Source organism: Lonchura striata, chromosome 1, assembly GCF_046129695.1.
Source record: "Lonchura striata isolate bLonStr1 chromosome 1, bLonStr1.mat, whole genome shotgun sequence".
Taxonomy (NCBI): Eukaryota; Metazoa; Chordata; class Aves; order Passeriformes; family Estrildidae; genus Lonchura; species Lonchura striata.
Genome location: NC_134603.1, coordinates 7918996 through 7932534, shown reverse-complemented (window position 1 = coordinate 7932534; position 13539 = coordinate 7918996). Strand labels below are relative to the sequence as shown.

The 13539-nt window shown below is 37.2% G+C and overlaps 1 protein-coding gene across 1 annotated transcript in view; it reads right to left on the bottom strand.

Moving 5' to 3' along the window:
* ZFAT (zinc finger and AT-hook domain containing) overlaps nt 1–13539 on the bottom strand; it is a 74467-nt gene that overhangs the window by 46244 nt on the left and 14684 nt on the right. The window contains exons 3-4 of the mRNA XM_021542388.2: nt 12887–13147; nt 3639–3812 (exon numbers count right to left, since the gene is read on the bottom strand). Of these exons, the coding sequence (XP_021398063.2) occupies nt 3639–3812; nt 12887–13147 (435 nt within the window). The remainder of the gene's footprint in view (nt 1–3638; nt 3813–12886; nt 13148–13539) is intronic.

The following is a 13539-nucleotide window of genomic DNA, read 5'->3' as shown; positions in this document are numbered from 1 at the left end:
CTACAGAAATGCATCAACAGGCACAATGATCTGAAGGACAGAAAGCTGGGGCTGGAGAACAGAATTGCTTTTGACAGCAGTCTGTACTTACTGACCAAGATACTTTGAAAAGGGGTAGTCCCAGTCCTCCTCCTTTTCCCAGGAGGCTCATTTTGTCTGATATTAAATCCATTCAGATGTGTCATAAACCCACAATCATCATTCAATGAAGTACAGTACAGAAATTATCTTAAACAAAAAAGACTAATATCAGTTAAAAAGACTGCTACCAGTTAAACTAAGTCAGTCCCAAAATAGTGAGCAAAATTACATTCTTCCACTTCCTCCCCACTGCCCAAAAATTTCGATGGAAGAAGGAACTAAGTGTTCATAGATTACAGATAGAATCCTCTCACACAGTAGCATGAGAACTCAGGTGGACTTTTATGGACAGTGGAAATCAGGGATAGAAAAGCCTTCACAGTGTTGTATTAAGAATTTGTAGTTGAAAAAAAAAAACTCCTTTAGAGGACAAAAATTAATTATTTTAATGAAACTGAATACTTCATGCTATTTTTGTATTTCTTGAAAACAAACAAACAAAAAAATAATCTACTACTGACCATCTTAACAGGAACTTAAAATGAATCTTCTAGTAACAAGCTGAGTCTTTACAATATTACAGAATTTACATAAAACAATAATATAGATGTTCACATCTCTCCTGAATCAAACTAACCGAGCATGAATAATAAATTGGTTTTTGACACCTTGATATTTACAGAATTTAAACATGGGAAACAAAATACATTAAAAAGCCAGAAGATGGAATATTGGACAAATTTAATCACTTGTTCTTAAAAGTAGACTATGAAAAAAAGTGTCTGTCATTCAAAATAATTTTCAGAAATGCATATAATTGTAGTTATTCCCTCTCTTAATTGTGATGCTTATGAAAAAACTGTCCTGTGTTTGATCTGATGCCTTGGTGTGCTCAGGAACTCAGCACTCCTCTTCAAGGTCTCCACATCCCTCCAGCTATAAAACCACAGGGTAGTTTGGGTAGGAAGGGACCTTAAAGGTCATCTAATTCCAACCTGCCTGCTGTGAGCAGAGCCACCTTCCACTAGACCAGACTGCTCAAAGCCCCATCCAACCTGGCCTTGAACACTTCCAGGGCTGGGGCATCCACAAATTCTTTGAGCAAACTTTTCCAAGCCTCACCACCCTCAGAGTGAAGAACTAATCTAAAACTAGTTTTTTTCAGTTTGAAGCTATTTTTTCTTATCCTATCACTCCATGTCCAGGTGCAGGACCCTGTGCTTGGCCTTGCCCTGCAGAAGCTTTGCCCAGGCTGACCTCTCAAGCCTATCAAGGAACTTCAAGGCTTGCACTAAAAACAATCTACAACTTGATTATTCAAGCTGTATTTAATCTGGTTAATGCCAGCTTTCAGATTTCTATAGCTGTAAATCTTTCATATGCCTCCCAGGAAAACATTACAGAAGAACACCGGGGAAAATCAAAGGTGCCCAAATATCCTTTCTGGGAAGTTAAAAACTGACTTATCCTGTTTGTTCCAAGGGATTTTGAAAACCCATTTAGTCATAATCTAAATGATACAAACCCAACATCCCAAACCTCATTAGTGTTTAGAAAAGTTACAGCAAAATGTTAATGCAATACTTCTGAAATAATCTTTTATTTAAGAGGGGAAAAATACGGTCTAAGTAGTTGCTTAGTAATGGGAATAAAAACCAGGTAATTCTTAAGGCCTTCTCTAATTTTTTAATTGTCATCGGAAATCTTTCAACAGAATTTTGCTGCAATGGACACAAAAAGGGATATTTCCATGCATCCTCAAAACTAGGTAATAGGTGGGTACAGATTGCTAATGCCTGCAGAGAGAGGACTTAGTTTAGATAGTGCTTAAGGAACTTTAAACTTTATTTTCACCTTAACATTACAGATGGCCTAGTATAAAGAAAGCAGAAGAGAAGGGAGAACTGCTTTATCTATTTATATTCTTCAACAGCAGTCTAACGCAGTAATTCATCTCTTCAGCACAAATCTCCAGAAAAATTACCATGAAAAAGACTGTGAAAGATCTTTATTAAAAACTCCAGATATTTAAGTATTACTGAGCAAGGGGAACTGTCTAAGAAATGCTAGTGCCATTAAGATATAGTTAGATTGTGGAAATTAATGGAAAAAAATAGAAGGAAAATCAATGAAAATAAATTATACCATAATTGCATTAAATGAATATTTTTCATTTGAAACTTTAATAACTTACATTGTGTCTTCTAGAATTTCCAAATTCTGAAAAGTTAGGTGACAATTCATAACTTTTTGAAGAGTATTGACTTTTTTATTACTCATAATTTAGCTGGGAACTTGAATGAAGTAAGATTATTGTCAGTCAAATAGATGAGAAGACCTTTAAAAACTGCTGCAGGTTCATACTTGACCATAAATCCTTTTAGTTCATTAAAGTTTTCTGAATGTTTGATGTACTGTGCCAAGTACCTCCAAATTTTAAGTTATTTTACTACTTTGAGTACCTCAAAAAGCATATGTGCAACAAAGCCAAAGATTTTGGTTTTCCAAAGAAAACTTTTACTAGGTAGTAATTAAGGCAACAACATCCACTAGATTTACATTCCTCTCCTGCATCACATGCTTCCTATATTTGCTTCATTATCTATATTTATTATTATTTCATTTGCCTTTTTAGGCCAGTTTTGTAAGGAAATGGATCTTTGATTGCATTATCCATCCTATCTTTCCTCCCCCTCTTGGAAATTCTTCCAGTCCCTGCCAGAAATGTGCAGGTCTAAGATAAAAACTTCTACAAAGTGCATAAAATTTAGCACTAGGAGAGGGGAATCTCTAGTTATGGTTCTTTCCAAAAGCCCTGAGGAAGGGAGGTTTGTCTATATCCATAAATTAACACCTAAAAGGTGTTAATTTACCTAGACCTCCATGAGTCCTGAACCAGCATATCACAGATCTCAATATCTAAAGATATTAACAACACAGAGATTCCTGCTAGCTTTCAACCCACAACAACAAAATGAAGACTTGAAGTTGTTCTGATAGGTATAAGCAAAACAAATACTCAGAAATGTTATCAATAATGAAAAGGAGAAAAACAAAACAACAAAGCTGAAAATTATGTACAAAACTATAAAAAATGGATTCTGACAGTCAGTCAGGATGGTTAATGATTTATAACTAGTTAATGGTCTATATAAACAGTCAAATACAAATCTAGGTTTAACTAAATAGTTTGAATCCTCTTATCTTTATGTAGAAGTTGATTTTCAAATATATATGCACTTTTCTGTTCTCTGGTCAGTGTTTTAGCATTTTCTGCTTTTAAACTATTCACAGACTAAACATAACTAATGTTAATGCAGTAACTGAGGTTAACTACAGCCAGGTCCAGCATTTCTGGTACCTAGGCAGAAATGTGACTGAAATTCTACAGTTACATAGCTGCCAGATGTGGAGTCTCTATCAAGATAATCAAATAATGCTAAATATTTTTCATACACTAAATATTCCAAGCAATTTTGTCTTAGACCAATGAATGTTTTATATAGTGTCAGCATAATTTTAAAAAATATTATTATATAATTGGTGATTTTGATTACCTGGAATAGTTTCATGGGCTGTCAAAACCACACTTATAATAGGATTTTTAGCTCCTGAAATCTGCTCAGTCTCCTTGGTTGATGTTGTTTTCTCTGTTCTCTGAACCCTGGGCCTCTTGGGAGTTTTTTCTCGTTCATCTTCCTTCCTGTCAAGGTCAACGTCAGAATCATTACCTAAAGAGCAAACATCAAAAAGAAGGTAACTATGTACAAAAGCAATGCAGGTAACACAGTTTCTAACACTGCAAGAACAAATGGGGAGAAAAATTATCCTACAGTAGAAAGAGAAACATTATCAAAACAAGATGTGCTGCATGATGCCTAAAGGGGAACTTTTTTTCCCCTTTATTTAATAAAACCAGTATGATATTTATCCAAAGAAAATAAAAGAGAAAAAATCAAAATTTAAAAAATGATCCCTCAGAAACATGTGTCTCTAAATTCATTCACGTTACTGTGGATTTCTGTAAAAATGCTACAAATTTCATTGAAGTTCTCAAGATTTTGCAATTAATGAACAATTTATTTGTCTCTTTTCCATATTTAATTGTTCTGATAATCTTAGGATTATCTTTTCTAGTACTGGCTTCATTATTCATCTTATTTAAGGGCAAATCTTTTAACAATCTCTTTGGATTTGACCTTCTTCCACTCCTGTTATTGCAAATCAACGGACAGAAATAAAATTTTCTCTTTAGTGCTGATTCAAGAATAATTAGGGTTCAAAACAGTTCTTTGGTTCAGCCTAACTCCCAACATGTAACTCCTCATTTTGAAGGCCTGCACTTCCAAATCATTCCCAGAATGTCTTCAACCTCTTCAATAGGATAAGTTTTCAACCTGTTAACTAGAAAGCCACACAACACTTGCAACAAAACACTCTTCTGAGATAAAAATTAATAGACAGTAATCAGTTGATTTCTTTTTGAAAGCAAATGAGGAATTCTTTTACTGAAATTCTGAAATATAAAAATAAAAGTAAAAAAAAAAAACCCAAGTGTCTCTATAGATAAATAATTAGCAGCATCGATAAAAAATCAGAGACCCTTTAAGCTTATAAAAATAAAATTCCTTATATCAGATGAAGTTGTAGAAGATGCAGACAAGAAAAAACAAAGTCAGCAAATTAAGGCATTATGTAAAAGTTTCAGGAAGGAAGGAAGAAAATTATAAATAAACCCAGTGAATTTTTCTTTTTTTTTTTCCTCTCTCAGTTGATTCAATCTCCAGAGTAAGCAATTCCATGTAAATACAAAATATGCTGTAGCTGCCATGATGAGATAGGAAAACAAAATATAAATAAAAAACCAGTAAGAGCAAAGCTGTAGTCTGTCCAGACTTGCTTCTGTCATGCAAACAGCAGGACTGAAAAGAAATACAACATGGAAGCAGCTGTTTTAATTCAAGCAATATTTTGTAAATACTCAGCTGAGACTGAAACAAAGACTGTCTCTGTGGCCTCACTCCAATGGAACAAAGGTTTAAAGTGTCCTGGCTGTTCCTTACAAAAATGAAGGACACAAGCAAAAGCTAAAGCAGCATGGGTTAAGCCTGATCACATAATCTGCATAAACTACAATTTCTTTACTAGACACATAACCAGAAGGAAACAAGGTGTGCAGGGAGAAGTTTAGCTTTCTCAGGTATCCTGAGACAGAAAACTGTAGGCTGACAGCTGGTAGTGGTTTAATACTAAACTGAAACCTGAAATTAATATTTAGAGTTTCCAGAATGAGGAAAAACAAAAAAGCAAACTGAATTCAAACACAGCCAGCCATGATTCTGCCCAGCTTCCAGTTCCTCTGCCTGGGGAGTCCCCAGCTTTTCAACACCTACTAATGATTTTTCCAATTTCATTACAAAAATTCCTTGATCTATGCCTCTTCTCTGTGGACTTCTATGATTTTTGGAAAACATTGCTGCTTTATAGGTATAAAGAGTTTCATAATGTCCCCATTTAATTCCTTAATATAGTTGTAAATTATTCATTTATACTAAAAGCACATAGTTCTAGCACTGATATTTTTCTGCAATACTTGAAAGGGATATTTGAACATAAAGAAAAATCCCCTTCAAACAGAACCTGCTTGTATAGGTCTCATTTAGTGTGCTGAGCAGGGGTGTAAGGAAACAGTCAGTTTCTATCTTACAGTTCTTTTCCAAACTTAATGATTCTATGAAACAAACACATATTTTCACATTTTCTTCATTAAACAACCTCTGTTAGCTTATTTGCAAGAATAAAATGAATTATCACAAATTTCTCAGCAGGACCAGGCTACCAACACAAGAAAGTCTTCTCACAAAGAATCAGAACACACAGAATCACAAAATAAGCTGAGTTGGAAGAGATCCACAAGGATCATGGGGTCCAACTCCTGACCCTGCACAGGACTGTCCTCAAGAGCCACACCATGTACCTGAGAATATAATCTGCTTATTAAATTGTTTCCCTGAGGGTACTTCACATACTGGCTTAATTAATTAATTACTCTGCTTTTGTTCAGTGGGCAGTAAACAAAACTGAAAAGCATTACAAAAAAGCCCCAAAAGATTTTATATACCTATGGACAAAACATGCTTTAGCTAAAAGAAATCCAGAACCATATATTGGAATGAAAGCTCTGATGAGAAGAATGGAATTTTCTCTAGTTCACTAGGAATCATGTAATTCCTAGTAGTTGTCTGAACAGAAACCAAGCACCTTACTCCTAAAATCTCCTATCTAAACATTAATCAATTTAATGATGAAGAGGCTGAAAACAAATAACAAAACCATTTATTACCTTTTCATATTAATATGCAACCCTATTAACTTTTGAGTATTGGAATTCTACTAAAAAAAGGAGAGCCACAGATTTGAGTTTGCTTGTGATCCATGTTAGTGAATAACTACAACCATAGAAGCCAATGAATGTTTCACATTGTTTTTCTTTCCTGACTTGCCTCTGTCAGGCAGATCAGTTTGTCAGTTCTTTCAGTCCAGCCAAGGGTCAAGGTGAAGAGATGTATTACAGTAAACACTGCTGTCTCCCTGCTTTCAAAACAGACCACAAATACTATTTTAAAAGACTTAAAAACAACATACAGAATTGTAGTATCAAAATACTTCTTTGTTAAAATGGAGCTACTTCATACGTGTAGAATATTTGTGCATGAAGACTAAGCACTAAAAATTATGGCCATACAAAAAAAAATTCATACAAAACCCAAAGCAGGTAAGTACTTCAAACAAAGAACTCAATCTCAACTACCTATATGAAAAAATCATCTCCACTTTCTCAATATGAGAAGAAAATATATTTTTATCTTAGGCCCCGAAGACATCCTCTAACAGGAGGCCTACATTCAGTAGGAGCAAAGGTGTGAGGAAACTACAGAGTGCTGTGCAATCTCAGTGAACACAAAAAAAGCCCACACATAGATTGGTGAGAAACAGCAGTGACAAAACTCCACTGATTTCCTGATCACACATCTCCAATTAGTGCTGAGGATCTCTAAGAACATTAAGAATATTCTCACCCTCACGTGATACTGGATTAAAAAAAAAAAACAAATCATCTCTCTACAGCGATCTAGTTCTGATATTTAAACATTAAAATTTATTCACTAATTTGATGCCTGTTGGTGGCAGTAGCTCCATTCTACCCCTGTCAGAGAGGAAGAAACATCTTCCAGAAACAATTTGTTGATAAGGAGCTGGGGTGCACACATTGACAACACTTTTTACTACAAAGAGAACTATTTCATGGTCTGTGTGTAACCTGTGACTTAAAAATCCTTCAAACCAACACTCCCTATCAAACCACCAAATGAGCAAACACCTTAACTCTCAATGACAGCTCTTTGTTCCTGAACTCTCTCTACACCAAAAAAAAAAACCCTGAAGTGGAAGGTGTGCTTTAGGAAAGGATTAAAAGGGACACAAAATAATGTTTTAATGAAAAAGAGCTTCAACTTTGACCACAGGGCTCAAACAGCTTTTCTATAATATGTGGTCATCTCATCAGTATTTAGCTGCCTTCCTGGACAAAAATTCCTTCACTGTTGGCTCATGGATTAGAGTGTCAAAGAAATTCTTTGTCCATCTCAACTAGGAGAGTTCTGCTGTATAATAACGGCCATGGGTTAGAAAGGAACACCCTTGGACGATTTTAAGATGATTTATGAGAAAATGGAGCATATGCCACTTGAATACTGAGTTTCTCCAGGCAATAAAAGCCTTTGCTTGCTCCTTGAACAGGTTTATTTAGACAAGCTGTCTCCCTCTGCACCTCCCCTGCTAAGCAGTCGGCCCAGCATTTATCAGCTGGCACCTGGATCCAACACAGGGATGGCCGAAGCGCCCTCCCCTCCCAGCGCCAGGCTTTGAACACCTCTCGTGTTTGTGCAGGACACACAATGCTGAGCTGCCTCCAGCACCACCCAGTGATGGTCAGGTCTGTCCAGAGCACAGCTACGGCAGCTCTGAACTCATCAGGGCTCCAGAGTCCCATCGAACTGCGTCGTTCCTCTGTCCCATGACTCTGTTGGAGTCATTAATTTGAAGGGACTGCTCTCGGCATTTGTAATTGGATGTATGACTTTGCAGGCATAGCTACACAGCCTTAACTGGCATGTTTTTAAACTACTCTTCATTCAAATTACTATTTTTTAGCCTCTAAAAAGTGGTATTTCATAGCAGTAGGAGAGCAGCCGAGAAAAAATAAACTGGACTGGCCATTTAAAACTAACACAGAAAATTGCTTCTCCTGCAGAGAATGACATCCTACTTGCAGGAAGAATTAATTTAAATTAGAATCCAGCTGATGGCAAAACCATTTTAAACTAAGGCCAAAAGTGACATCTTTAAGATATATGTAGGCTCCCACTTCATGAGGATTGAATGGTTCACTACAGAGAAGGGGCTTTAATCTGTTTTCTACCCAAATGCCATTCTCCAGCCATTAAATGTCTTCTCTTGTATCTTGATCCAAACCATTAGCCAGAACTGTTAACTTTGTTTAACCAAAAAGAAACAGAAATAGGTGTACACACAGTTTGGCTTATACAGAACAGCAACTTGCTATGAAGAAAATATATTTACTAAGCATGTACATGGAAAACTGTAAATAAAGCGGATATTTTTTAATCCTCCTGTGCTGTACTGGCTTTGTGTTGCCAAGTTTTGGCAGCAATGGGGCTACAGTTTGGCTTGTCTGATGGAAATTTGAGTTTAATCCTCATTATTCGGCTCTGATTTGATTGGTAATAAGTTAATTCTCCCAAGTTGTGTCTGTTTTTCCTGTGATGGTAAGTCGTGAGTGATCTCTCCCCACAAGCCTTTTGTAGGATTTTCTCTTTCCAGTCCAGCTGAGGAGCTGCTTCCTGAGCACCCTGGAGTCCAGGCAGGGTCAACCCTCCAAATTTGAAAAAAAAATACTTTTTTGGGTTTTTTATTCTGTTTCAGTGAATGGGCCCACAAGGTGGAGGCAATCATTATGCTTTAAAGGATCAAATGAGATGCACAGAGGATGTGAGTAACCAGTAAGGCCTGGTGACTCTGCAAAGAGCAGAACTATCCCTGAGTCACTGATCTCGGAGATCAATGCAGATCACTGAGAATCTGAATTTACAGAAGCAAGGAACAGCGGAGGCCCACTGCATCTACCAACTATTCCTCTGACCAATACATGTGCAGCTTCAATTAAGTTTTCTAGTGATTTATTTATTTTAGTTATGTCAGGGATTTCAGAACTTTTCTTGTCAACCTATAAAAGACAGCAAAACATTTTATTACTGGGAAACCTCTATGAATATTTGAGCTCCAGCTCAAAACATTTATTAGATTTCTCTGAATAGAGAATAACACACAAAATAACTATATATATATTTATATATATATATAGATAGATATTTTCATGCTTGGCATATTTTAGCAATAGCCATTATTTTGGTCAAAAATATAAAACATTGCATCATATGAGCTGCTATGAAGAAATTAACTCCATTGCAGCCAGACACAGGGCAAAGTGAAAACATCTGACTATTAACCAGATGTCTATAGAGTGCTAAGTTTTCCAAGAAATTAAAAATATGAGAAAGTGGTATAAACTTTAAAAAAGTTGTAAAATGCATGGATACAAAGAAAAAATAAAAAAAAAGCAACCTGTATGTACTAGGTAAAATGAGAAGAACCTGCAGCCAAAGCTCTTGTGAATTTTAACCATCTGTTTTGAACCGTCTCTGAGATGCAGAACCAGGTATTATATTTCTGGAAGATTCAAAGACCATCAACAAAATCTTCCATCCACCTCTAAGAAAATTGGCAAAAGTGGATTCAAGAAAAAAAAATACTGATAAAATGATGGGCTCTAAATTGACTCTTAAGAGTACAAGAAAGATCTGTCTCTATTTCTAAATACTTACCTGAAAACATAAGTTTAATAGTAAGCAGGAGTCAGAAAAATCAACCATAACATAAAGGAAACATCAAGAGCAATACAGCAAAAAAACACCTCATGCCCTGGTATGAACCAGGAGGGCTTTGCAGAGGGATCTGGACAGGCTGGATCAATGGACTGAGGCAAACTGTGTGAGCTTCCACAGGGCAAAGTTCCAGGTCCTGCCCTTGGATCACAACTGCTCCATGCTGGGGGCAGAGGGGCTGAAAAACTGCCTGGCAGAAAAGGACCTGGAGCTGTGGGTCAACAGCGGCTGAACATGAGCCAGCATGTGCCCAGGTGGGCAAGAAGGCAAATGGCATCTTGGCACCTTGACAGGTTATTAAAATTAATGTGGCCAGCAGGACCAGGGCAGGGACTGTCCCCCTGTGCTCAGTGCTGGTGAGGTCACACCTCAAATCCTGTGCTCAGCTTTGGGCCCTTCACTACAAGGAGGACATTGAGGGGCTGGAGTGGGTCCAGAGAAGGGCAATGGAGCTGGGGAAGGGTCTGGAGCAGAAGTCTGGTGAGGAGCAGCTGAGGGAGCTGGGGGTGCTCAGCCGGGAGCAGAGGATCCGGGGGACCCTTATCACTCTCTACAACTGCCTGACAGGAGGCTGTAGCCAGGTGGAAGTTGGCCTCTTCTGCCAGGTAACAAGAGACAGGATGAGAGGAAATGGCTTCAAGCTGTGCCACGGGAGGTTTAGATTGGATATTAGGAAAATTTCTTCAATGAAAAGGTGATCAACCATCAGAATAGGCTGTGCAAGGAGGCGGTGGACTCAGCTTCCCTGGAAGCGTTCACAAGGTCTGTGGATGTGACGCCTGGGGGACATGGATTAGTGGTGAACATGAGCTGAGTTAACAGTTGGACTCGATGACCTTGCCTGTCTTTTCCAAACACAGCAATTCTGTGATTATGCAAAAGGTTATGGGGAATATTACAGAGACTATTATAGAGTACCCTAGGCAGAGAACATGCTGTTCTTGCCCATTCCACAGAGTTTTGTGTTACTGACTGTATTCACACTTTCTTAGAGGAAAATAATAATGCACACACTACTTTCATCTACATATTCAGAAACTAAAAGTTGTCTCAAACCAGTTCATATGGTAAAGCCAGAAGTGAAAAATTTTCCTGTGATGGGACAGTAATTAGCAGACAGCTGAGGACTGAATTTCACAGATGTATTCCAAGGAAGAATTATGTTTTCAGGATAAAACCAGCCCCTAATACCTTCATAGTCAAGATAGAAAGCTTCCCAAAATTGGAACCCCTTGTTTTGGTGTCCCCAAGTCACTTGTTGTTTGACTTTGCTTGCTCATTTTGCTTTTACCAGGGAATAAACAAAAAATGTTTCATCTGCCCAAAACTAAGGCTATTTTCTTTATGAAGAAGGAAAAGGATGAGCAATTTAGTTTGGAAAATCTGCAGTGTATTTTGTAGTGAAACCAGTGGAGGTAAGATTTAGGAGCTCTAATGAGCTAACAGGTCAAGAACAGGTAATTTGAGTTTGTACTTTGACCTGAAGAGTTTATTTTTAAAGGACATTACAAAAGGTGACATTTCTAAAATAATGCAAATATTAGCACATACAAACAGCAGAGGGCATGGGCACTTAGGATGGCAGAGGTGAGACAGCTGGAGTAATTGTTGTTTTGTGTAGTTGAAAAATTGTACCATTGATGACAGTAAAATATAACCAGGTACTTTATCAAAGCAAGAGTTTCTCTGCTCTATCAACATATTTTAAGCTTATTTTAATTCAGTTTTTCCACAGAAGTTAAACTCTACGTATCAATGAAAGTACAATAGCTATACTAGTTGTGTATAATCATGACAGACTGGAAAGAGTAATAGAAAACTGGAAAAAAATCAGTAGCAAATTTTGTCTACAAGCAGAATCCACAGTATCATGCTGAGCAACTGTAACAAAAGCAAAGCCTGAATTTTACCATTAACACAGAACTCACATAAATTAAGGTAATTTAGACTAAGTAATTGCTTTGTATGTATGTGATATTCCTCTTAGGGAAAAATTAAATAGGCAGGTAGAGGAGATTACTACTATACATCTCTTCAACTACTCTAATCTGAACAAATACTCACTGTTGTCTTTTTAAACAGATTGGGCCTCAATGTCCCAGGCCAATGAGTGTTTAAGAAACTATTTGGACAATGCCCTTAGCAGCAGCTTTAACTGCTGGTCAGCCCTGAATTGGTCAGGCAGTTGGCATTGTAGGTTCCTTAGAACTGAAAATAACTCCATTCTGTTCTATACCAAAAATTTGAGAGGTTGAATATATCCAATTCAATCTTAAAGCTAAATTTAAACACTGGACTCTCCTATGCCAAAGACAATAATTCACATAAAGCTTTATATGAGTTTGACATTATTTTTTGTACAGTGAAAGAAGCCATCCAGAAAAGCAAACTCTGTCAAAAGAAGAGAGCAGAATACAGGTTTCCAAAGACATGGGATAGAAACACCTGTACAGGCTCATCCTGCCTCACCTGTGTGTGATACCCACCTGCAGGGCCTGTACCACTTCCCACTGAAAAGCTACAATCCACTTTGTGAGAAATAGAACAGTTGCTAACCAAAAACAAGCATTTCAGGGCCTTGTAAGACCATCATTACTGTAATAAATATTTTGGCCACTTTGAAGGAATTTTAAATACCTCGTCTAAGTTCAGTTTTGTTTTTTTTTGTGCTACAAGGAACAGACAACTCCATTCCATTTAAAGCCAGCACTGGGGATTCCAAGCCAGGTCTCATGGTGTCCTAAAACCTGTTTCAGATATTTTTCTGGATGTTTTCTTACCTCCATCTCCTTCTTCTTCTCCTTCATTTAGAACAATAATGCAGATGTGTTTGGTCAGCTGACGTGTGTTGGAGAATTTCCGATTGCATTTCCTGCACTCCAGGCTGCCTGCTGAGACTTCAGATGGTTCTGGGCCTTCCTCTGTCCCAGCTGGAGTCTCTTTGCTTGGAACAGGATTATTTTCTGCCACATCTTCATCCACACAAAACTTCTTAGTGGACCCTTTTGGTCTGCCCCTTTTCCTCTTCGCTACAAGCAACTCTAGGAAACAAAATTAAAGTTGAAAGTAAACTACAATTAAATTCCATGGCTAATTAGCTAATATCCCTCTGATCTTTGAAAAATAGGTGCCTTAAATGAAGTTTGAGGGGAGTTATTCCAAAAGCTTAAAAAAGGCTAGCATCACACAAACTTATTTAGAGCAGTGGTACTTGCTGGCATTTCTGGTAGCTGCAAAGCAATAATACTTGTGTTACTGAGATCAACAGATGTCAAAGTGCCACAGTTTTACTTAATTACACTGCAAGCAGTCTATCAGCACATGTATTCTACAAAATTGTTCTGCTGTGTTTCAACACTACAAAAGCCTTTTAATTTAAATAATTTTCTAATAAATTATCTAGGTACTGAGATGTAATCAGGGAAAAACAATG